The following is a 26,935-nucleotide window of genomic DNA, read 5'->3' as shown; positions in this document are numbered from 1 at the left end:
ATCTAATGCATCCAGCGAAGCTGTCACCGCCGTGGCAGTGGCAGCTGCCGGACATGTCACATGTCGTTTATTGAAGTCAGTAAGCATGCTTCTGAGATGCACATTCGAATGCACTTCCTTGAACTTCGGTCGAAGTATTGCTGCCCAGAGTATTACAGCGATGCATCTAAGTCGCAAGCCGGCGTCTCCCCGCAGGGGCGTCTGCGTAAGCAGGCGTTTGGTGTGTTGCGACACCACGTACCCGAGCACACGAGGGTCGGACCCTCCCGCATGTAGCCGTGCGCGGCTTAGCCGTGTCTGCGGAAAAGGGGATCCTGGGGGTTGAGCCGATGCCGGGTGTTTGGACCTTTAAGGCCTCCCGGCGGAGGCAACACACCTCTTCGGCCTCGGCTTCACATAGATGGCACCTCCAGACTGACCCACCTGGAGGAAATCGGCAGTCGCCTTTTCCTGTCCTCCTCGCCAATCTTCGTCTTTCTCTCCCACTTTTACATCTTTCCTGTCTTCTCTTCACTTCTTATTACTTCCGTATTTCCTGGCGGCAAGGGTTAACCGTGTGTAATATATTCTGCCTTGGGTATATATATATATTAGGTTATGGCGGCGATGCATGGCTGGCGTCTGCAGGTAATCTTCCAACCTTGTAGCGTCCCCTTGTTGGGCTCGGTGGTGGGTGGCCACCATCGCCGCCGAATTTCCCAGCTCTATATGGCAAATAACTTTCCTCCGCTACCTGATCGCTCCCTGAAGAGGGGGCGCACCGATGAAACATTCACTTTCTTCATGCAGCCAAAACAATCTTTTCCAAAGTACCACGTTGTACATAGTCAGCACGATAAGAAAACCGTCAGAATGATCTCACCTTTTGTTGTAGCGAAATCTCTCACTGAAGCAATTGGCCCAGGGTATAAAGTAACGAAGATGGGAAGTGGCGATCTTCTTCTCGAACTCCGCGACAAAGTGCAGTATGACAAACTGTCGAAAGTTGTAGCATTTGAGGAAATTCCCGTCTCAGTGGGCCCACACAGATCAATGAACACAGTGCGCGGGGTCGTCTCAGAAGATGACCTCCTCGAACTGAGCGAAAGCGAACTGCTTGAAGGATGGCAAGACCAAAACGTAGTCAACGTTCAAAAAATAACATTGAGGCGAGATGACAAGCAAATACCTACCAAACACATAATCACTACTTTCGGAACCTGCAACCTACCTGAAACAATAGAAACCGGTTACTGTAAGCTTCGCGTGAGACCGTATATCCAAAATCCACGTCGATGGTTCAAGTGTCAGCGCTTTGGGCATGGGTCACAGCACTGCAGAGGACGTGCTACTTGTGCCAAGTGTAGTTCTTCTGAACACGCTTCGGACATCTGTACATCAACAAACCACTGTGCCAACTGTGAAGGAGACCACCCTGCCTACTCTCGATCATGCCCTACATGGAAAAAAGAGAAACAAATCATAGAACTGAAAGTAAAACTGAACCTATCATTTCCAGAGGCACGTAAGCGTTTCACTCCAAAATCAGTCCAGTCCTTCCTACACCGATGTGGCGCGCCGGGGGGCAGCGCTACATCTTCAGGCGGCCGCGCAAGTCACACGGAATGTGACGGCGGTTACGCCATCAGCCCCCCTGGCGGGAGCAGCCACGGCTCTTCCGCCCCCTACGACGAAGGGCCAGCAGACCTCCGAGCCTGCCGGTCCCAGGGCCACTGCTCGCGCAGACAGGCCCGAAAAACCCCCGCGCGTGTTCGCTGAGCGGGCGTCATCCAGCGCCTCTGACGAGGCGATGGATGTAACAAAAACTTCTCCGGCGTCTCAGACGGCGAACGCACGGCGTTGCTCCCTGGAGCTCGCCAACAAAAAAGAAATACCCCGCATCAAGGGGCCTGGAAAGGTCCCTTGAACCAACCTAAGTGATATCTCTTGACACACAGCACATAAACACAAACAAGATGGATACACAAATATTACACTGGAACGTGAGAGGCCTGATCCACAACCTCGATGATATCAAAGAACTCTTACACAAATACAATCCAAAGGTGCTGTGTGTTCAGGAGACACATCTTAAATCGACACAAACAAACTTTCTTAGGCAATACGTTATTTTTCGGAAAGACCGAGATGATGCTGTTGCATCGTCCGGCGGTGTCGCAATAATAGTCGACAGAGGCGTTGCTTGTCGGCAACTGCAACTCCAAACTCCTCTTGAGGCAGTGGCTATCGAAGCAGTTCTATTCAATAAACTAGTTACCATCACGTCTGTATATATCCCCCCAAGTTATCAACTCTCTAGCGCAACATTTCAAAGCTTTATTGATGAGCTTCGTCACCCTTACATTGTCGTCGGTGATCTAAACGCACATAGCACACTGTGGGGGGATTCGCGCTGTGATGCGAGAGGGCGGCTTATTGAAAACATCCTATTCACTTCAAGTTCCTGCTTGCTTAACAAGAAAAAGCCAACATTTTACAGCCCTACACATAAAACATTTTCTTCGATAGACCTAAGCATAGCGTCTAGTAGAATTGTGCCATATCTCCAGCGGGATGTCACTAATAACCCTTATGGCAGTGATCACTTCCCCATCGTTCTAAACCTTAAAAAACAAAGTGATTGTCATGCACATCTTCCTCGATGGAAAGTCGACTCAGCCAACTGGACAAAGTTTCGCGAACTAACGCAGCTGCCCTGGAATGATATCTCTGAACTTAGCTTAGACGACGCAGTAGCGTACATAACAGCGTTCATTATTGAGGCTGCATCGGTATGCATTCCCCAAACAAATGGTTCGCCCTCGAAACGACGTATCCCATGGTGGAATGAGGAGTGTAGGGAAGCCAGGAAAAAGCAAAACAAGGCTTGGAACCTCCTCCGTAACTCACCAACCACAGAGAATCTGATTAATTCCAAGGCGATCAAGTCGCAAGGTAGAAGAACGCGCCGCCGCGCTAAACGCGAAAGTTGGAAAAACTACATAAACAGCATGAACTCGTATACAGACGAACGAAAAGCCTGGAGCAGGGTAAACAAATTAAAAGGCCGTGAAACTCATCCTCTACCATTAGTAAACACACAAGCAGACACTATTGAGGACCAAGCTGATTGTCTAGGAGCACATTTCGAGCACATTTCCACTACATCTCATTACACAGAAACATTCCTAAAATACCAGCGACTAGCAGAACAGCTGCACTTGGGTCGGGAAAGCACATCAAATGAACCATACAATCGTCCATTTAGTATGGCTGAGTTCCATTCCTCAGTGAACTGTTGCAACAAGTCCGCTCCAGGAAGTGATAGAATATTGTATGAGATGATCAGACACTTGCACCCTGAAACCCAAAATACACTACTGTCACTCTTCAATTCTATGTTCTCTGCCGGCTACATTCCTTCTGCCTGGAAGGAAGCAATCGTAATCCCCATTCTCAAAGAGGGCAAGGACCCTTCCTCACCGAACAGTTATAGGCCTATAGCTCTGACAAGTTGTCTATGCAAATTATTTGAGAAAATGATTAACCGTCGCCTCATCAATTTTCTTGAAAGCAACAAGATACTCGATCCCTTTCAATGCGGTTTTAGGGAGTGTAGATCCACAACAGATCACCTTGTCCGCATCGAGACAAATATCCGAGATGCCTTTGTCCACAAACAATTTTTTCTATCAGTATTTTTAGACATGGAAAAGGCATACGACACAACCTGGCGCTTTGGAATCCTCCGTGACCTGTCTGAAATGGGAGTGCGAGGCAACTTGCGGAACGTGATTCAGAGTTACCTCTCCAATCGCACGTTCCGTGTTAGAGTTGGTAACGTCTTGTCTCGTCCATTTACGCAAGAGGCTGGTGTTCCACAAGGTGGTGTGTTGAGCTGCACTCTTTTTATTGTCAAAATGAACGCTATCCAGACTGCCATACCACATACTATGTTTTATTCCGTATATGTGGATGACATCCAGATAGGTTTCAAATCATGTAACTTAAGTATCTGCGAGCGACAAGTACAGCTTTGCATAAATAAATTATCTAAGTGGGCGGACCAGAACGGTTTCAAACTAAACCCACAAAAAAGTACATGCGTCCTATTTTCTAACAAGAGAGGCATAATGGCGGACCCCGCAATAGATCTAAATGGAGAACGGCTATCTGTGAGCCATGAACACAAATTTCTAGGAATCCTTTTAGACAGTAAGCTAACTTTTGTACCACACTTGAAGTATCTGAAATCAAAGTGCCTCAAGTCTATGAACTTGCTGAAGCTCTTGTCACGTACATCTTGGGGAATCGACAGGCGGTGCCTTTTAAAGCTCTACAAAAGTCTAATATTAACTCGCCTTGACTACGGAGCAACAGTCTACAATTCTGCCGGACCTAGTGCTCTGAAAATGCTTGATCCTATTCACCACTTAGGTATCCGCCTTGCTACAGGCGCCTTTAGGACTAGCCCTGTGCAAAGCCTCTACGTCGAGTCAAACGAATGGTCGTTGCACTACCAAAGGACATATTTAACTTTCTCCTACGCCCTTAAGTTAGGTCAGATGTTGAACATCCTTGTCATTTCACTATATGTGACTTGTCCACTGCTACGCTGTTTCGTAACCGCCCAGCCACTAGGCCTCCTCTGTCCTTCCGATTGGAAGCACTATCAGAAAAAACAGGGGTCCCTCTTTTACACAATGATCTAATGACTCCTACACGGCTTCCACCGCCTTGGGAGTGGCAGACTATCCAATGCGACATCTCTTAGAAATATCGAAACGAGCCCCGGAGGCACACATATATTCGCATTTTATAGAACTCAAGGAAAAGTACTCATGTGATGAATTTTACACAGATGCTTCGAAGTCTCCAACTGGTGTTGCTTACGCAGCTCTGGGACCCTCACTTTCAACATCTGGACCACTAAACCCATACACCAGTATCTTTACAGCGGAAGCATACGCCATTCTTAAGGCTATTCAACACATACGGCTAAAAAATATCGCTAAGACTGTTGTATTTACAGACTCATTAAGTGTAGTCAGAGCCCTAATTAGCTTACGAAAGCATAAGAACTCGGTTTTTAATGAGCTGTACAGCTTGTTATGTTCCGCATATATGTGCAATTGATCGATTATAATATGCTGGGTACCTGGTCACAAAGGTTTAAAAGGCAACGAAGCTGCTGACGAAAGTGCTAGGTCAGTAATTTTTAGCGATGCAGATTCAAATATCCCACTCCCTGCCACAGACCTAAAGCCCTTTCTACGCAGTAAATTGAGGAATCACTGGCAGGGCGAATGGGATACACAAAAAATGAATAAGCTTCATATAATAAAACCAAAACTGGGGAACTGGATAAATGGGAGAATAGCAAGGTACAAGGAAGTACTTCTTTGCCGATTAAGGATAGGCCACACATACGGCACCCACTCTCATCTCTTGACTGGGGGCGATCCTCCAACTTGTGCTAAGTGCGGCTATAATCTCACTGTCCTCCATGCTCTTATTGAGTGCCCTGCAATAGAAACAGAGAGGAAAAAGTATTTCCCTGCTGCATATCGCGAGAATTTACCCCTTCACCCTGCATTTTTTCTTAGCGATGAACCTCTTTTTAACCTGCAAACAGTCTTAGAGTTTTTAGCCGAAACGGACACCTTGAAAATCATCTGGCCAGGTAACTTTTAAGCACACGACTAACATATTTGCCCTGCATTCAAGGGCTCTCTTGAAACTCTGGAGTCAGTGTTATGGTTCTATTGCATCATGTTTTAACGAAAGCCGATTGCCATAGCCCACATCACATCCTAGTCACCGTCATTATTTTAGCACCTATGTATTCTATTCCACTTACAGCGGAAGTTTTTAGGCCCTTTTACAGCCATATCTCATTTTCCATGATGAGATCATTGTGCACGTCATCCACAACACATCGTCAACATTACCCCCTGTCATGGCGCTCTTTGGCCAAACCTGGCCCTTGCGCCATAAAACACTACACATCATCATCAAGCCGGCCTCTCTTATGCAGCAGTTGGTCCGTCCTTCTCCGACTCTGGCATCTTGCATGCGCAGACAAGTATCTTTACGGCTGAGGCCTATGCATTATTATCAGCTGTGAAACACATAAAACAATTAAAACTAGGAAAGCCAATTATATATACCGACTCTCTGAGCGTTGTTAAGGCGTTAGTATCGCTTAAAAAGCACAAGAACCCTGTAATTAATGACCTTTATACGCTCTTGTGCGCTGTCTATGGGTGTAATCAACGTCTCATTATATGCTGGGTGCCAGGGCACAGAGGCATTGAGGGTAATGTGCTCGCTGACGAAATCGCCACATCCACAGCAAGAAAAGATTTGAACTGTTCTGTAGGTGTCCCCGCCATAGATTTAAGACCTTTTATTCGCAAAAAACTAAGAGATTATTGGCAACACTTCTGGGACTCGCAAACCTCGAATAAACTTCATTTATTCAGGCCACATTTAGGTACCGCCCCATCTATAGCAAAATTACGAGAGACTGATGTCGCTTTCTGTCGACTAAGAATAGGGCACACATACAGTACACACAACTTCTTGCTGACTGATGAGGAACCTCCTACATGTGGTAGATGTGGTAAGAGACTAACGGTCATCCACGTCCTCGTGGAATGTAGGGAAACAGAATGCGAGAGAAAAAAGCACTTTCCCTTGGCGTATCAACACCATATCCCATTACATCCTGCACAATTTCTCGGCTCGAACCCGTTATTCAACACCACATCAGTTTTAAATTATTTAAACGACATTCAAATTTTGCACATTATCAGACCAAGTCTTATGTAGTACGGCCTCTTAGCAGAGGCTCCTGCTGCGTCTGTTACATTAGCATAGCACGTGTCTCCAAGCCCTTCCATTCAAGGGCCCTTGTGAGACATCAGTGCTGCATTCACTACATGTTTTGTTTCATCATCCGCGTGTAACATGACAGTTCCATAGTTCACACCTCTGGTGATTGTCATTGTTTTAATACTTATTTATTTTACGCAATCCAGAGCGACTGATTTTAGGCCTATTTACAGCCATGCCACATCCACCATTCGAAGTACATTTCTTCACTTCACGAACAATTCATTGAAAACCGATCACCATGTGTATGGCGCTCTTTGGTCATATCTGGCCCTTGCGCCAAAAAACCCCATACATCATCAAACCTTGGGTATTGTTAATATTGTAAAAATTTATGAGGGTGTCAAGTTTGAAGGCTGTGAGTAGCTTAACCTTTCTTTAAGTCGGACAGTTTCATTGAAATTAGTTCGTTGGTTGCCTGTTATGGACTAAACATGTCTGTTTCATGCATGTTTGAAAAGTTCATCAGAGCGAGATTCCTCTCGTAATAATTTGTCATTAGAACACAGTGCGTTTTTTCAATAATCTTTACCATGTTAGTAAAGATAGAAACTTCGGAATAAGAAAGCCACTTCACCTTAGTACTTCTGCCTTCATACACTGATTAGCATGTTTCTACGGTACTGTTAGGATTCTTGCGGCCTGCAACTGGGCGAATGCCATATACTCAGTCTACATGTAACCACGGATTCTTATCATTGCACTAATCTTTCTCAGGAAGAGCCCTTTTACCAGGATGCAAAGCTCTCAAGAAGCCAAAGTCTTGTCATGGTGTTGGCACACAGCCTGCGGCGTCATTCTTCCAAGGAAGCTACGGAAAGCCTTCTTCAGTTGATTGATGCGCATATGCCTGAAGGCACCCTTTTTCCAAAGACTAAGTTCTTGTTTTTTAAGAGCTTCTCCTCCTTGTATGAGTGTGAGTGTGTGACTCATGCATATTGCTCTGAGTGCTTAGAGTATATCACTGCTCTTCCATGTGCAACAGCTGAAGTAAAGTGCTCCAAGTGCTCGCTCATGCACAAGGTTGAAGACATTTTAGCGTCAGGCTCCTTTTTTCTAAATGTAGACATCGACAGTCAGGTTAAAGAGTTGCTGTTAAGTGGAAAAATATCTCGTCACCGGAGTGGTGTTCAGTATGATGTCAGTGACATTACTCAGATGCCTCATACAACAAATTATCTATGACAGAAGATGACATATCAGTAACCTGGAACACTGACGGTGTTCCACTGTTTCAGTCTTCAAGACACAGTGTGTGGCCTCTTCTTCTACAAGTAAATGAACTTCCCTACAAAGAGAGAGTGAACAAGCTGTTTGTATGGGTTGTGGTTTCGGGCAAAGAAACCAAGAATGAACACCTTTCTGAGGCCTTTTACGCAAACAATGAATCGGCTTTCTTCAGAAGGAATTTCTTGGTTTGATGAAGGATGTTCATTGAATAAGACATGCTGCGTCTACCCCGGACCATGCAGTGTGGACACAGTTGCACGCTGCATGCTTATGAACATGACCCAATTTAATGGTGCTTATGGTTGTGCTTGGTGCGAGCACACTGGTGAAGTTGTGGAAAAGGGTAGAGGGCCCACAAGGGCTTTTGCAATGCAAGAACCTGCAACAAAATTAAGAACAGATGAAAGCTTCTTGCGTTATGCTCAAAGGGGACAGAGGACGGGGGAAGCTTGCCGAGGCACTAAAGGTCCAAGTGTTCTTTCTTTTGTGTCATTTTTTAGCTTTTATACTTCATTTGTTGTTGACTACATGCATGCAGTGTGCAATGGCTTTTTGAGGGCTACAGCATTTATGTGGTTCAACAACAAAAGGGGTACTAGCTGTAGCCTCCGGCGTTACCTCCCCCAAATTGATGAAAGGCTGAAGCAACTAACTCCAGTTTGGGAGATGAATCGCTTGCCACGGTCACTCACAGAAATGAAATTCTGGAAGGCATCTGAGTGCAGAGACTGGTTACATTCTTATTCTTCATTTGTATTTAAAGACTTCCTTCCAAGTAATTTTTACAGAAACTGGACCAAGTGCGTTGGCATTATGCATTTCATTTGCAGTCTACTGTTCCAATGGACAAAATTCCAAACGTCAAAGAACTTCTAATAGAGTTCCTGACAGAGTATCAAGAAATTTATGGGAAGGAGTGTATGACCTATAATTCCCATATCATTGTTCATATGGTGGACAATGTCAGGCAGTGGGGACCACTTTGGAGCTTTTCGGCCTACCCCTTTGAGTCTATGAATGGCAAGCTTGTGCGTTTTGTGAATGGGACAAGATTTGCCCATTTACAAATCATTGAGAAGTGCTGTATTTTGCAGAGTCTGCCGCAGGTTTTGCCTGCAACTATGTAATGGCGGAACAAAGACTTGAAGTCTTTTGTCAAGTCCTTGTTGAAAAGCTACAAACTAAGAAATATGTGTATTCAAGTTGAAAACATATTACTTTATCGAAAAGGAATTCAGGAAGGCAGCAGAAGGAAATACAGAAAGGCTACAGTGGGTGCTTTCACCTATTGCATAGCTGCTATGGATAAGTCGAGAAGAAGAAACTCTTACATTGTGGCAAATGACAGTGTCTTTGGGCATATAATTGAAATCCTCACTAGCTGTGCAAGCCCATCTTGCAGCAATAGTGACCATGTACTCTTTATTATAAAGAAATTGCTTGTGAGGAACCTTTTTTTAGCAAGCATTGGTGACAGCAACACTGTTCCTTTTGTCAGCGTGGAGGAAACAAGTGAACATGCCTCTGTACGAGCTTCTGATGTGAAAAAGTGTATTGTTATGCGTTGTGCTGGCACGACAGTCTTGTCTGTAATGCATGAAGAGTGTATGTTAGAATCAAATTAAGAATAGGTGATCACTGTGAATAGCTTGTCTAGATTCTCGAGCAATGTGTTTTCATAAGCCATTGCTACTTCAAAGTGGTCTCTCGACATTCCTAACATACCTGCTTATATTACTGTCAAGGTCACACTGACACCAATTTTCATCACGTTTTGTTCATATGAAAATTCCCATATTTGTTGAGATGTCCTGACATACTGCTCTAAGTAGCTTCAGTGCAGCACGTCATTAGAATGGTGGGCGTTACTAGCAGTGGATGTTCTTGTGTGACTAGCGAAGATTCCAGATAACAGTAATGTGCAGAACAAAGAAACTGGATTGCGTAATTGAAGACGTCGAACAGTCCAGTGTTAAAAAAGGTGTGCACAGGTTCTTGTATAGTTGATGAACCTATTTGAATATTGCTACAGTTCAGCATATAGTTGAGCAATGATCGTTGAAGTCAGATATAACGAAAAAATTCAACTGTAATTTAATTCGCTAAGCACAGTAGTGACTAGTTTGATACAGAAGTAGCTTCGGAGGCTCCACCCCTGAATACAAGGAGATGGTTAATTTTTCCCCCGGCATCCTGTGCTAGCTTTAACACTAGTTAGGGAGGGAAGGTGTCTAAGGTCCGAAGTCGGCATCCCTCGATGACTCGAGTACATGGTGGCAGTGCAAAGGAAGAACCATTGTCCAGTAAAGAGACACTTTATTCAAACGCCAAGGTACCTGGCTGGGTCCATGCCCAAACCTCTGCTCTTCCTCATGCAACCCAAACATGACTCTTTAAACTCTCAGTTGCAGAGTCACAAACCAGACTATCACACATGGGGAGTTTACACCATTGAAACCACTAGCACCGAAGCTTTTGGGACGGACATAGCATTGGTCAATATGACGACACAATCTACAACATGCAAGGGGATAGGTTCCCAAAATACACGCCTTTTCACTCTTCCCTACGTTAGACCCTTCGTATTTTGCCCTTGATGTCCTTTGTCACCGGAGGCCAGGTTCGTTCTTGTACTTGTAGCCATGAATTGCCTGTATCGTTTCCCTTTGTCTATGCACCAACCTGAGGGCTTAACATCTGTAAGGAGTTGCCATGCTGGCCGTGAGAATGTTCCCACGAGGCCACGGCTATTATGTGTGCCTCACTTGACCTTGATGTCCTCCAGCACCAGAGGCCAGGCTCGTGCTTGCACTTGTAAGTAACCATAAATTGCTAGTGTCGCTCCCCATTGTCTATGCACCAGCCCATGGGCTGAACATCTTTAAGAAGCCATGATGCTGGCTGCAAGAATGTTCCCACGAAGCCATGGCTATTGATGATATGTGTGCCTCACAGTGGGCTGCCCTGCCAGCACAGAAAACTCGGTCATTCCTTGCAGCTGTGGGCCAGGTTGCTTGAATGTCCTGAACACCGTAATTGTGACCCGCTGCCAATGACAAACAAATGCACGCATCACTTGCAGCCTTCTCGGTAGTGGTAAAAACATCGCTTTCTGAAGGCATTCTTAAAAGGCGAGCACAGATTTCAAACAGTGACACTGAAACTGGGTGGCTGTGTGTCGCGTCGCCTTATTTCCGTCACTATGTTTCCCCTTCTTGCGGCGAGGCCCACAAACAAACCACAGTAGCGGCCGAGAATGTCAACGTGACATCTGAAAAGTCCGGGGGCATCTATAGCGATGACTTCAAACTCACCCCCCTCCTCTTCACGCCCGTCTCCCCGAACGCCTCCCATTCAGCTCGAAGCGTCTTCCCTTTTGTTCCAAGCAAGGGTGCGCATTTGGCAGCTCTTCTACAACGAAACCACTAAGCCGCATTTCTTTTCGTGTGGTGTCTCCTGTGTGCCCTCTTTGCGGAGCCAACCTGCATCCTTCGTTTGCAGTAATTGGCCGATACGGCAGCGTGTGAAATCATCCTGCGCTGTGCAGTACTCGCACAAACTGGGCCACACAACAATCACAGCAGCAACTCCATATACCTTACAATAAAACACATCTGCATGTCATGCAACTAAATTTTAGGCTGCAAGCCTACACTGCAAGGAAGCCCTTTCTCCAGGCTTTTGTTCATGATCGTGCATATTTTGATATATTTAAGAGTTGCTTGGGATACAGGTTAGCATATCAAGTGTATTGCTATGCAAATATGTGAAAAGTCTTCCAATTACTAATTCTATACCTTGTCAAAATGAGATGTTTTAACTTTTTATGGTTTGTGAAGTGAGATAATCGCAAAAAAATGTTCAATTTCACGTTGCACCTTTCCCTGTCATGTTTTCAGTGTTTTTGGCACTGTTATGTGGCCGATGATACAGAAGTAAAAGTAGATCTCGGCAGTGTTCAAAAGCAAAAGACCTTATGGACCTCTGGTATCATTGGTGAAAAGCTGAGTGTTATGTGGTTAGGAAGAAAATCAGTGGGTTACTTCGTGTCAACTGTACATAGCAATTTAAGCAAGCCACTGTTTTATAATTCGGTTCTGAGTATTGCTTTTTCATACAGTGTTGGTTTCATTTGAGTTAAAGCAGGTAGTCAGATGATGTGTGAGGAAAACTGTTGTGTGTTATGTTTTGTTTTTTTGCCCAGTGTGTAGATACCAATGTATTTCTCAAAGGCAACGGTATAGTGCCACTCACCCGCCGTGGTTGCTCAGTGGCTATGGTGTTGGGCTGCTGAGCACGAGGTCGCGGGATCGAATCCTGGCCACGGCGGCCGCATTTCGACGGAGGCGAAATGCGAAAACACCCGTGTACTTAGATTTATGTGCACGCTGAAGAACACCAGGTGGTCAAAATTTCCGGAGTCTTCCACTACGGCGTGCCTCAATCAGAAAGTGGTTTTGGCATGTAAAACCCCATAATTTTTGAAGCGCTACTCGAGGGAGCTCAGACCAGCCCATTACGGGTTTTTCATGCGCGGATCTACACTTTGCAGCGGTAGCTCACGTGAATAATAAAAACATAGACGCAAAAGCACAGCACATAAGAATCCGGTTAGGATTCCATACCCACCATGGTGCCACATGCTTGTCACAATCAAATGTTGTACAAGTCATATATAGACAGCGTTTATCTTGATTTTAACCCATTAAAACTTGTTTGCTGGCGACGAGTAGATCATGGTATAATATCCAATTGTTCTATTTCTTCACAGAAATGCTCGGCAGTAACACGAGGACTTAACTAACACTGCAGTTTAGATTCTGCCAGCACCACTTGCGTATTTAACTGCTTCTGAAAAGGCCGTTCTGCACCGGTTAAACTTACGTGGGGGTAATTTAATTGAAGCAAAGCGGATTGAGGCTTACAACTCTTTGCAGCACATGGAAAGGAATGTACCAATATTTATTCCCTTTGAATGCTACACGTTCAGCTCATTTGAGCAATTTACTGCTGCTTCTTGATTGAGAAACAGACACGATGAACCTCTTTGGAGAACTGACGCAGGTTTCTCGGGTCAAATATTTGAGTGAAATATGCCTTTTGTACAGTTTCGCTGCAGCCAGCAAGAAGCCGAAGCCTCATTTATTGGTAGTGTACAATATTGAAGATATATCATTGTTCCCCAGTGGAGGTCAAAAGTCAAGTGAATTCTTGTTAGGCTTGTGGTGCCTTCTTTATGAGGCAGGTATGCGAGGTTTTCTTGTACGTGCTGACGAAGCGAATAGTTTTCAGTTTGTATAATTGTATACATTAATTGTATACAAAATGTATACATTATTAGATAAAGTATACATAATGTATACAGAATTGTATACATTATACAATTGTTACATTATTGTATAATTGTCATTTGGCGGCAGCAGCAGCTGGACGTGAACATGTCTCTCACGAACGCTGCTTCCATTTTTTCAGCTATCTGCTGCTGTGTCGGCGCCTGTCGTCCTGGCTTTCCTGGTGCTTGTCAAGATTTCTAATCATCGTGCCTCCGTCACCAGCCAGTATTCTGCTGCTCTGCGCATGCCCAGACGCATCTACACCAGGCGTGCAATTGACTGACCTACGACGTCACCGGGATCTCGGCGCCACCTTGGGCCATAAAAGCGGTGGCCTCACAGTGAAACGAGTCATTTGGCAGCAGCAGCATCTGGACGTGAACATGTCTCTCACGAATGCTGCTTCCATTTCTTCAGGTTGGTGTCACAACCCTATTCCGTAAACCTAAGGTCCATTTTCTGAAGAGCGCTCTCGCTGCTGCCATCTTGCATTTTTTAGTCTATGCGTTCGTAATATCCGTGTTATTCTGTTCTTTTTTTTGCGTATGCTTGTTGCTGCCAAGGGAACTGTTGTTGATCGCGCATATATCATGTTACGCTGCCGCGCGTGCCGATAGCTTATTGCTGACGGCTGTCCTTCGATACGCTGCTCTGAGTGCGATTTTGTCTTTCATCTTGGACCCTGTAGTGGCGTTTCGGAGGATACACACAAATAGAAACGAGGAAACGCACATAAATCCTGGAAGTGTGAATCATGCAAGGGTGGCAGCAAATCCCATATTGCACGTGAAGAACAGCCGTCCGATCGAGAGCTAATCACTCGGCTTCTTGCAATGGAAAGTAAGATTGACTCTCTCCTGGCCTTGTCTGCCAAGCTTGAGCCTCTTGAATCATCCGTCCAACTACTCTCTGATAAGTTTGACGACTTTCATACACGTATTCTTGCCCAAGAAAAGTTAACCAAGGAAGTTACGAAGCGAGTTGAACAGTTCGAGAAGGGGGAAGGGGCCAGCGAAATTGTACAGCTCAATCTGGATATACATAATCTAGAGTGGCACAGTCGTCGTCTGAACATCGAATTTCACGGCGTCTCGGAGTCTGATGACGAAGATTTGATGAAGAGGGTTAACGATATAGGTACGACACTCGAGCTTAAGCCACTGTGCTCGAGCGACATAACAGCCATTCACAGGCTTCCTGCTAAGCCGGGTAAAACACGGGGCGTAATCGTTAGCTTCGCAAAATCAGAAATTCGCGACGCTTGGCTGGAAAAAAGGCAGGCGTTACGAGACGCTAATACCAACATGCTTATCTGCGAAAATCTGACTCGTTTCTCTCGTACTCTTCTGGCAAGTGCAAAATGCTGGGTGAAGGAATCTGGCTAGGCGTTCGTTTGGCACGCGAATGGAAAAGTACTTCTAAGAAAAAAGACCGGCGAACGTGCAGTTTTCCGTGATAAGGACGATCTTGCAAACCTGAAATGATAGCATAGTCCTCTGCTATACTTGCATGAAAGCGCCACTCCATTCATGTCAAACATCGCTTATCATACTGTGCAGCTGAAGGATGAGCGAAAGCTTTCATTATTTCATTTGCACTCCCTAAGCTTGCGAAATAAATTTTGAGGTTACCTTATTTTTATCGAGCCTAAACCATGAATTTGATTTCATTTGCTTTAGTGAGACATGATTCACACCGGATGACTGTATTTTACTACCTGGATACGACTGTGTGTCAGCCTGTCGTTCATTGAAGCGTGGAGGTGGCGTTGTCCTGTATGTCCGTTCGGATCTGCCGTACCAAATTCCACCAAATTATAATATTGTGAACGAAAATTTTGAGTGTTTTTAGTCACTGCTATAACACAATTCTTGCTGTCGTGTACCGACCGCCATCTGGGTGTATAAGTGAACTTATGCAGTTTGCAGAAGGAGTATTTGTGCGTAGTATTGAAATCATCCGTGAATGTGTTTTTGTCGGTGATTTTAATATAGATGCTTCTGAAAATAATGCTACCTTCTTGCATTTCAGAGAACTTTTCTAATCATATGGTTGTACAAATGTAATTAACGAGCCTACACGTGTCACCTCAAGTACTGAAATGATATTAGACCTGTGCATTACAAGCTTTTGCCCTGATGAATTGAAGTCAGGTGCAATCACTTGTGACCTTACGGATCATTTACCAATTTATTGTCTAATACCATCGAAACAAAAGCGTACATTAGTAAAAGAAACACTGGTTACAGACTACTCGGAACAAAACATGTTAAGGTTTAAAGAACTCATGGAACAACAGAAATGGGATAGTGTCATAAAATAAAACGATACAAATGTTGCTTATGTCTTTCTGGAGTGTTTTACTTCTGCCTACAATACCTCCTTTCCGCTAAAAGCTCCTAAAAACAAAAAACAAGAAAACCTTGGATATCACATGAATTATACACCAGAATTAAACAAAGGCAGAGACTTTTCCAGAAGTTTTTAGACACGAGATGTGAAGGTGATCTTCAAATATTTAAGAAAATGGGGAACAAATTAAGTGCTGATATCAAAAAAGCAAAACGAGAATTCTACATGAAAATATTTTCTGAAATTCTGGGAAATTCCCGTCTTGTATGGAAAGCGATCCGGGATATTATAGGAAAGACAAGTTCGCCAAAACGTGTTTTGTATGAAAGTGAGTCCATGAGTGACATCGAGGTCGCAAACTTGTTTAACGAACACTTTATTAATTCGGGTGCTTCGGCAGACGACCGCGCCCCAATGCCTTGAGAACATTTTGTGAAAACACACTGTCAAAATACTATATTTATGTCACCCACTGATCAATATGAGATAACTGATGTCATATTGGCTTTGAAAAACTAATGTGCAGCTGGAGCTGACGATATTAAAGCTAGACCACTGAAAGCTGTCGCGCCGATGGTAAGCATCCCGCTTATGCACATTGTCAACATTATTCTTTCAACCGCAGTGTTCCCAGACGCAATGAAGCTAACCCGTGTGGTCGTAATACATAAAGGTGGTTCTGTTAAAGACAAGAACAATTACAGACCAATATCAATGCTTATTTATTTATTTATTTATTTGTACATACTGCAGTCTATACAGACCAAGCAGGTGGGCGTATTTCCGCAAACACTCATGTAGGACAAGAATAATATATGCTCTTGTGCTAGACATATGGAACAGGAAAAGGAAGAGTGTGAAGAAAAAAAGTAACAAGTTGGCATTTTTGTATTGCAAAGGACGATATTCATACTATAATAAAAATGCACTGGGATAGTCAATATCACATCAAAATAACAAGTTCTTGTCAGAACAAAATGCACTTGCATAGGCGATAACATGAATAAAAGAGGCGAAGAAAATAACATTCCATATCATTGTGCAAAATACATGAGTAGTGCCTGCTCAAAATTATCAGCAGAGAAAATTTCTGAGGGTAGACCATTCCACTGAACAACTGTACGAGGAAAGAATGAATTTTTAAAGAGGTTAGTGCGTGCACGGAAAGGGAGCAAGTTGTGAGCGTGACGGTGTCGAGACGCGCGTGACAGGTAAGGTTGAATGTATGTTCGTCCATTAAATTCAAGCGACTTGTCGTACATCGTGAAAAGAAATTTTAGTCGTGCCACAGTTCTTCGTGCTTCTAAGGTAGGGATATCGTTTTCGGTCATTAGTTTTGACGGTGAATCAGTAGACCTAAACTTGTTAAAAATGAACCGTACTGCTCGCCTCTGAACCATTTCAAGCTTATGCTTATCCTTCATGTAATACGGGTCCCATACTATTGAGGCGTATTCTAGTGTTGGCAATATATAAGTTCTGTATGCTAGAAGTTTTAAATTTGAAGGTGCTGTTTTCAGTTTATGACGCAGAAAGCCAAGCTTTCGAGAGGCAGATGCACAAACGTTCGCAATGTGTTTCGACCGCGATAGAGTGTTGATAATCGTTACGCCTAAATATTTATATTCAGAGACTTCCTTTATTTGTGTACTATTGATGCAATATGGAAATGCGATAGATTGCTTTTTGTTCGTGACACGAAGTAAGACAGTTTTCTCAGCATTTAGGGTCATAGACCAGGTGGTGCACCATTCATTAAGTCTGGCTAAGCTAGTGCTTAAGTGAACTTGATCATCACGGCAAGTAATCTCTTTAAAGACAAGACAATCATCTGCGAACAATCTGATGTTAACGTGTGGATGAATTGTGCTAGTTATATCATTAACATAGATTAGGAAAAGGATCGAGCCGAGTACGCTTCCTTGAGGTACTCCGGACGGGACTGGTAATACAGTAGAAGCATGGCCGTTAACGTCTACGAACTGGCTACGGTTTGAAAGGTAGGCTCTTATCCAATTGATGATAAATGCAGGAAGGCCGAGCTTAGTAAGTTTAGAAGTTTACCATGAGGGACGCGATCAAACGCTTTACTGAAATCAAGGAAGATAAGATCAACTTGTCCGGAAGAATCAAGCGTTAGAGCGATTTCGTGAATAGTTGTTAAAAGTTGCGTAGATGTCGACAGTTTCTTTCGAAAGCCATGCTGAAATGGGGAGAGCAAGTTATTACTTTCAAGAAAATTAGTTATATAATGAGCGATGATGAGTTCTAGTGTTTTACAGCACGTGGATGTCAACGAAATGGGACGATAGTTTTCAATGCTTAGGCGATCACCCTTCTTGTGAACTGCAATGACACGAGCCACACGCCAGTCATCGGGTAAAATCGCTGTGGTCATAGATAAAGAAAAGACAGCTGTTAAGATGTGTGCAACAGGCTCGGCGTAACGGCGAAGAAAAGAATTTGGTATGCCATCCGGTCCCCCAGAAGATTTTTCTTTAACATTAAGCAATAAGGAAAACACGCCTTCAAAAGATATGAAGTCCGACACTTGGCACAGAGAAGGAGCCTCCATGGCTCTATCAGCGCTGGTGAACACAGAATGGAAATATTCATTCATTATGTTAGCTATTTCCTTAGGATCGGGGATCACAATGTCGCGTTGCCTTATTTCTTGCAAAAAATGTGTGTTTGCGCTGCTAAGATATCGCCAAAATTTATCGGGACTGGTTTTTATGTTCTCGCCGCTAATATGAGCCCCCACACGTGGGAATTATAATGTGCCAATAATTAACAGTATATAATGCCAATCTTCATAATTTTGGTATGCGTGTGCTCCTGGGATGTTCGCGAAACTATTTCAATAGTTTAAAATGATGTACAAGAGGATTTACTCACGTTTTTCGGCAAAAAGCAGGAGCCTTGTGCACGCGGGTCCGCTCGCCTGGCCCCCAGTAGATAGAGACAGTGGGAATCTCGTTAATCCGTTCATGCGCGTCACTAATTAGACGACGAGGCAATTGGCTAGAAACTCTTTATTTCCTTCCCCTTTGGTGGGCAGGGGTAGCCGTGCTGGAACCAGGAACCGTAAGGTAGGCCGAAGTTGGCCGGTTTTAGAAGGCTTCGTGGAATTCCAGTTCACCTTTGCAGCAGGTATATGTTGTAGCTTTGGTCCACTGTTGGCTCTAACAGGCTTTAAAAATGTCTTCCTCGGATTACTAAAAAAAGATAGAAGTAAAGACAAAAGGCACAAAAAGTGAAGCATGCTAGAAAAGAGTTAAAAAGACATGCCGAAGAGACTATGCATCGGGGCGATGCTCTCGCACAGTTAGCAGAGCACCGGAGTGGCAATTGTGCACGGACGTTACCCGATGGGGCCAGCTAAGTGGCCAGAATATACATATGGTATTTAACCCTGAAAACAATGCAGCAGCTGGGAAAAAGGTAGGAACACGAAAGTGACATGAAGTGTACATGTTTATTAGGTATATTTAACCGAGTACCCCTAAAAAATACTGTAAGGGGGACCAAGAGGTTATGTCGATTGTTGAAAAAAAAAAATCTCGTCATTCCTAAGTTGATGATAAAAGAACCCAAGGGTTGTATTATAGGTACCCTATGAACTGTTTTATTGTGGATGTACTTTTCACCTTTTACATTACCTAATACATAATGTCTAATACCTATTACGTTATACTTTTCAATTACTTTTATCATTTTATCATTTAGGATAACGTACAGGAGTTCAATGATTTTAGTAAGTTATGGTGGGATGTGAGAAAAAAAAAAGAGTGAAGTATTAGGTGATCTGAAAAAAAAGAAGAAAAAGAACTAGTGATATGCGGGCTGAGATACAAGGATGGCGGGCTGCCGTTTCCCCAGATCAAGCGATCACTTCTTTAGAAAAACGGCTGAGGCAGATAAGGCTGCCAACCATAGTGCGTGCCGAGAGCCAGGCCAGTTCCCACTCCTTTGAGCCAATTTCTTTGGAAGCCCTCTTGGTGCTGGGACAAAGGAGACCGCGTGCGCCAAACGCCAGCCCTAAGACCTTCACCTCCTTTCCAGGGCACTTGGCCTGAAGTACCGGCACCAAGGCCTGGTGCCTTTGGCGCTTAGCAGCACACATGCCTTCCAATGTTTCTGTTCTGGCATCCCAAGCGATCGCCACATCCAAAATGAATGCTTTTTCCTTGAGCTCGAGGACGATGTCGGGCCTAAACCTTGTATTGTCCTCGGTCACGAGGAGGCCCTCGCTCGAAATCCAGCATCCTTGTGCTATTCCAGCAGTTTAGTAATTATAGCCTGAGAAATGAAGTTATGCCGTGAGCAACGTGGCTCGTGGATGGATGGACACACCTGGAGGATGTGGTATGTGGTTTCCTGTGCCTGATGGCACCTTTTACAAAGCTTGGCCGAATCGTTAGTTGAGTGCCGATTGGAGAGCGTCCTTGTTGGAAATAGGTTAGTAGGCAGGCGCAAGGAGCGGATGCGATCACCATCTCCCATGTACCTGGTATCTGGCCGAAGCCACCCATTTCCAACTGGATCGCTCTCAAAAGCAAACGGGCTTTTGTTTGTATAATTTTTCTTCAACTCCTCCAAGTGTGTTTTACGTGCCTGCTGTGGAGCTTTTTGCAGTGATTTTGGCTCTACGAAGCCGGTTGCTATGCCCATCTTTTCCTCCAGTGCCTCCCGGTCTCCACGGAGTGATCCTTCTAACACCGCATCCACGATTGGAGACCCTAGACGTTGGAGCCGAGCGAATGCTTTTACCTGGCATTCAGCCGCCACTCGCGAAAGCTCCAGCATGCCAAGGCCCCCTGCTCGATGAGTATGTGTGATAATGTCTGGAAAGGATGCCGGGAGATGTAGGATGCTTTTAATCTCCTGGCGTATTTCGCGGTCTAATCTTCTTCTTAAAGGTAGAACTGTGAGAGAGCTGGAGGCTGCATACATCAATTTCGGAACCAATAAGGTTGAGATGCAGTAAAGTTTTTGAAATGGCTTCAACTGGGCCGAATTAATCAGATTGAGATCGCGTCGAATAGTGTCAATTGAAGCCGTCGGGTGTTTTTTTACGAAAAGGTCAACTCCCAGGTATCGAATGGGTTCAATACGACCTTTAGGAACGATTACAGCATCCCCAACTGTTAGCTCAGGAATGCCATAGTCGAACCATTTTAGCCTGTGGGCGTCGAACCGCCAACCAAAATATCGGGTTTTTAGTGGATTTAAGGCCAATCCGATTTTTTTTTGGAGTGACTGTCTGCAACCTCCAGGTTTCTCTTCAGTTCTTCATATGATGAGGCTACAAATAACAGATCATCCGCATAGGTCATTGTAGCGATCGTCTCACCATTGATGGCATAGCCAAATGCCGAAGAGTTTAGGTGGTTTAATAGAGGGTCCAGAGTAAGATAAAAGAGAGACAAAGGGTCCCCCTATTTAATCCCCCCTCTGGATGTACACCCTGACATTGTCACTTCTTCCTCTGTAGGTGAATGTGGTAGCCTGCGAGGTGTAGATATCCTTAATACTGTCCAAATAAGCAATGTGACAGCCGCCTTCTTCCAGAGCCGCAAAGAGTGCGTGGTGACTGATGGAATCGAATGCCTTCCGCAGATCGAGAGAGGCTGCAAAAAGCGGCCTGTGAAATCTCTTCGCGTGCTTCATGACGCCCTGTAAGAGAAGATTTGATTGTGCAGCCCTGTCTGGTGAAAAACCACTTTGCAATTTATTGAAGTTATAGGAATCTTGTAATCTTAAAAGAATTAGTCTGGAGAAGGTCCGAACCATCACCCATTCCACGGACGGTTAGGCCATCCGGACCTGGTGCCGAGCCTACGGCCATGTTCTTCAGTACTATCTGAATTTCGTCCTCGGAAAAGCGGTTGGCCTCATGAGGCAAGGAATGCTCTTCTATACCAACTCTATCTACAGAAATTGACTCTGCTCCCAGTATGCCGTCAAAGACGTCGTGGACGTCACTCACTTCAATTACCCCCAACTCCCCCTGCTGACATATTAATTCTTCTAAAAGAACTTTTGGACCGAGGTTGTATAAGCGTTGACGTTCTTTATACTGTCGCCGTTTGAATTCTCTAGCCTTTTCGTTTTTGCTTCGAGTAAGGCGGATTTTGGCGTCCTTCGCGTGCTTCGATTTGCGTGGTTTAACTCCAAAATGTTTATATATAATGGCTAGATCCGGCATTGTTATTGGAGTATTGCATATGTTTTCTGCCAATCCTGGATCTGAGTGACGTCCGCAACATCCGATGAGTCTACCGTGGGGGGCATTTCGTCATCATGGTTCTCCTCGGGGGACAAGGTGCTAGGCTCATTGTCATCGTATGTTTCGCACAGCTCAGACTCTCTGGCCAGAATCCCTCTGTAGCGTTTACTCTTCCGTAGACACTTAATTGCGTCTAGATATCTAAATGGATAAACCGCAGCTAGCTGTTGGTTTATATATTTCCTACGGGGGGGAAGCGACAGCTCGGCCCTGGCCAAAATAAGCACCTGTGGTGTCGTCCACCTGCAATAGGAGCTTGCAGCCGGTACCGCTGCCTACCTTGCCCTACCCTGCCCATCTGAGTCCGGACTCGGAGGCGTACCTGCAACTGACCCGGGCGGCTGAATAAGATTGAGGTCATTAAATTAGTTATCAATATACTTGATTCGGAGGTAGTTCGAGCTGATGAAGTAGGGCCGCACCCATCCTGGAAAGAGAGCCCGTCGTACGAGCTGGAAGCAGATAATGGCCCTAGGCAATGTTCGTGGATTGAGGTGACGTCACTATCACTTCCTTACTCTGTGCCCCATTCCTAAGACCATCGTTGCAGCCGACTGATGAGGTCAGAGGGTGGGGAGCAGGCGTACTCAGCTGAGCCGGGTGCTCATCGAGCCCCCCTCCGGCCAGAGTGGGCGAGAGATATCCAGCAGCGCTGTCCCAGGCTAGCTAGCACGCCCGTTCGTCATCATCATGGCTTTGTGGTATTGACGAGGAATACGATGCGAGAACCCCCTGGGCCGCTCCAGCGATCTCTAGGTCGCGAGCATCTTCATTGTCTGCACACCCTGGGGGCACACCGGCATCACCGGCAGGGGGCAATGGTCGTGGGACATTGTCTCCACTTAGCGTTTGACACACCGGCCCGTGGGTAGATGACGACATGCATGTCCCCACTAGAGGTACAGGAGAGTGAAAGCGACAAGTCCGCAGGTAGGTCTGACTTCTTGTGTGCATTTGCTCCCACCGATAGATTTGCGTAGCGAGCCTCCTCGGCTCGCTACGCAAATGGATTTCAAATCTGTCTGATTTCGGTATCCTAGATTCGAATTGCAAAAATTCAGCCGACCGAATCATGCATCCCACGTCCGCCGCCGAACGAGCCGGTAGGTTTAAGCTTAATTGATAGGCGCTGGCAAGCGAGCCCAACTGTGCCCTTGCGGCGACGACAACACGCGACTCCCACTCAGACCAAGCCGCCTGATCTCCCCCTACCGGAGTACCCTTCCCCAAATTACCCCTATTTTTATTTTGTCGACCGACTATTCGAGCCCCGCAACCCTTGTCTCTCGAGCTTCCTGAAGCCATGTGCCCGGAGTTAGTCGAAGTGTCTTTATTCTGAGTTATTCTACTTGCACTGTGGTCTCCCCCAGACGAGGGCTGCGAAGAAAAACTTTTTTTACGGCATTTGGTAAAGTGGGCGGATGCCGATTGTGAGGTTTTGTAACTAAATATGTTGCAGCTGCTGCATTGCCAAGTTACAGATAGCCCGTGCTTGCTGATGACATGCTGCTCAACTTGAATTCTTGAGGAAAATTGTGCCGAGCACATAGGACAATCATTGCGGGAAGGTGGATAGCTAAGTGTTAGTTCCTGTGAAGAAACATCCTTCATCTGTGCAGAATGGACTTGCGATTTGTGCTGGCTAACCAGACTTTTTGCACTAGAACTTGTAACGGTTAGGGAATATTCTTTATTTTGGGAGCAGTAAGTGAAATGAGCAGCAACCGATCGGGATGAACCCAGGAGCGCATATAGGCTGCATCGCCACTTAATGATTAACCCATGATTACTTGTATAGTGCCTCTCCAGTGGTGCCATTCTGCGCTCGCTACAGTTGCATAGGTGGCAGTCCAAATGAGAGTGGGGGTACATTATTACGTGGACGTAAGAGGCCATTTTAACTGTTAATTGGGAAAGTGAGAACCAGGGTAAGCCCAGTGCTCCATATCCGCCCCCGATTAGTGAGTTACAAGTTAGAGGTAGAGGTGGGGGAGAAGGAATAGTCATTACTGGGAAGTAAGGGAAAAAATAAGGGAAAGGAAAAGTGAAAAAAAAAGTTTTTTTTGTTAGCGGGGATCGAACCTATAACCTCAAGGTTTAACGGAGAAATGGTGGCCTAGCGGGTTAATGCAGTACGTCGGCAGTACATTCAAAGTTTATTATGCGAAGCATATTAACGTAGGTTTCCGGCCTTCGCGCGACGCCCGGCGGTGGCCACCATTGACCCTGAAGTGGGGTCAAGTGACATGACGTCACGTGATGACGTCAGAGGCTGCAGATGGGGCCTCATATCGCGCCGTCGGTCGCCTCCCGGCGGTGGCCACCATTGACCTTCAAGTAGGTCACGTGACATGACGTCACGTCATGACGTCACACCGGCTGCAGATGGGGCCTCATATCGCGCCGTCGGTACAGTGCTCTAGAATATGGGGTAGTGGGTTCAGGAGCCGCCGCGCTCCATGCGATGCGGTGAGGCGGCGAGTGTCGACAGGTCCCGGATCTAAGCGGTGGCGCTGTTGTAGCGTGGGCTGTAGGCTCGGCGCGCCCGCCCGCGCGGCTAGCAGTCCTACCCAGCCGCCTGAGTACACAGGGCTTTAAGTATTTAATGACATCGCGCTTGAGCCAGGATCTATTGGAGAACTTTTTCGGTATCGTAAGGCAGTCCTGTGGTTCTAACGATCACCCTACACCAACCCAATTTTTTGATTGTAGTGAATTGTCTTTCGTTTTATTATCTAGCGAGCGTAGTGAGATCAGGAAACGCCGACAGCAATGAGCCACTTAGTTCCTTGCTGGATGCATATGATGCCAACACTGCAGAGGAAGACATTGACAAACTCATAGAGTCGGGCAATCTCTCATTGGCTGAAGGCAAACTACGCCAAATATCTCCAGATCACAGCGGTTATGTCATTGAAAACAGCGATGACCGGCTAATACACTACATGGCAGGTTATGTAGCGCGCAAGTTCATTGCACGCACTGACTGTGTCGAATGCAAAAACTTGCTGCTACAGGCGCCAAATGAGAAAAGCCAGGACAATGAGTTCACTGCAATTTGTGACAAAGGAGGGTTGCTCTACCCGTCCCGCGTGCTTTTTTTGACGGTGAGAAGGCTGGAAAACCTTTTCACAACTTTTTTTAGTCAGGAAAGCCTGTGCAGGTTCAGAATAGTAGATGTTATGGTGCTGGGCAAATCTCAGATTTCATGTGGTGTAGGGTGCAGCCAGCATTCAGAAGCGCTCACAGCCAGCATTGTCAAGTTTTATGTTTTGACAAGGTTAGATTTTTATGTTCAATCAATCAATGAGTCGCGAGAAGCTCGAAGGAAAAAGAAGCTTCATGCTAAGATGGGCAAGTGCTCATAGTCGCGCGGCTAAATTCAAGAATATGTTTCACATTGGGCATAGTTGGAGCGCTGCAATAAAGGAGTGCTTTATTTTATAAAAGTTATTTTGTCTTGTCTTGCATTCATCAGCGTTTATACATCGGCGGCAATTGACCCTTCGTTTTGAAGAAAAAGAAATGCATGCATCAGAACAATTAAAGCAGGGGCATGCATACCACACTTAATATTATCGCATTCGGATATAGTTCGCGGTACACACAACGGTCTCTAAGTGAAGCGTTTTTTTTTTATTGCGATTTCTCGTTGCCCCGCCCCTCTACTAAAACACTTCCGATGGCTCAAGCTGGAGTACGCTCAGCCACGTTTGCCGACAGTTTCGAGTGGGCGGCTGGATAACCCCGATGATCTATAGGATGTTTACTCCTCTCCCTTTACTCAGCCTTTCCTATGGGCGGCGATAATACTACTATGCACTAACGTTGAAATATGGGAGCCGTACCTGCAAAAGAGCGCGATCAGCGTTGCGAAGGATCAACGGGGCCGCTCGTCCGCACGACCGCGCTATCGGCTGTTGGCTACTACTATATCTAATTCTCTTGATTCGCCGACAATATCTGTGTACAGCCTCACCTATTTGTAGGACCTCTTTTAAAAGACAGAGCCTTGTTTATTTCTGCGACAATTCTATACACAGTGCGCAGCCACGGCGCAGCGCGCCGCATCTCATACAGCCTATGCTCTGGTGGCGCCATCTGGTATCGTCGACACAAGCCGCCTCACCGGCGGCCGCTCCCTGAACCCACTACCCATATTCTAGAGCACTGTACCGTCGGTCGCCTCCCGGCGGTGGCCACCATTGACCCTGAAGTGAGATCACATGATGTGACGTCACGTGATGACGTCACACCGGCTGCAGCTGGGCCTCATATCGCGCCGTCGGACGTCGCCCGGCGGAGGCCTCCATGCTTCGGTTCGCGCCATCGCGCGCGACGCGGCGGCGGCGCCACCATCGCTGCATCACGTGATACATGCTTCGCATCCACTGGGCTTAACCTTGATAAGCCTCCAATTTTTTTCTTTTATCTGGGGACGTTTCAAGAAAAGCCAGGCCCAGGGCATGACCTGCAGGCTTCAGCCGCAGATGGGTCCAGACGACTTCAGCGTGTGGCAAAACACAGTAGACTGAGACTGCCAACGGACATGCCTGGCTTATGTATACCCCCTGGCTCCGCCCCACGACGCGTGAGTGAACACAAAATCCTATACCCTATTATCTAGTAAAAAAAACAGATAAGGGCACGATTAAGCTTCAGTTATGTTATGGAATGTAGCCATTGCATGGCGGTCGGAGGAAAACGAGCCTGTTTAAACGTAGCCACAAAAAATGAAGGGAAAAGGACAGGGAAAGAAAAAATGATTTTAGGCTACGCGTAGGAGGCAGCCCTGCGTGAATCAGTAACTATTTTTTTTTTCAATCTTGTGGTGACTTGTCGGCTAGGACGT

The 26,935-nt window shown here is 45.6% G+C and overlaps 1 protein-coding gene across 3 annotated transcripts in view; it reads left to right on the top strand.

The window, feature by feature from the left end:
* LOC139051822 (uncharacterized) overlaps positions 1-26,668 on the top strand; it is a 44,616-nt gene extending 17,948 nt beyond the window's left edge. For all 3 annotated transcript variants that reach the window (XR_011509573.1, XR_011509572.1, XM_070528836.1), the window contains 3 exons: positions 13,579-13,856; positions 20,478-20,622; positions 26,532-26,668. Coding sequence is in view for 1 of the 3 variants with exons in the window: in XM_070528836.1 (XP_070384937.1) it covers positions 13,579-13,856; positions 20,478-20,622; positions 26,532-26,553 (445 nt within the window). In the remaining 2 variants the exon portion in view is untranslated. The remainder of the gene's footprint in view (positions 1-13,578; positions 13,857-20,477; positions 20,623-26,531) is intronic.
* Positions 26,669-26,935: the final 267 nt, after the last annotated feature.

Source organism: Dermacentor albipictus, unplaced genomic scaffold, assembly GCF_038994185.2.
Source record: "Dermacentor albipictus isolate Rhodes 1998 colony unplaced genomic scaffold, USDA_Dalb.pri_finalv2 scaffold_15, whole genome shotgun sequence".
In the NCBI taxonomy this organism is placed as follows: Eukaryota; Metazoa; Arthropoda; class Arachnida; order Ixodida; family Ixodidae; genus Dermacentor; species Dermacentor albipictus.
This window is presented reverse-complemented; position numbering and strand designations above follow the sequence as displayed.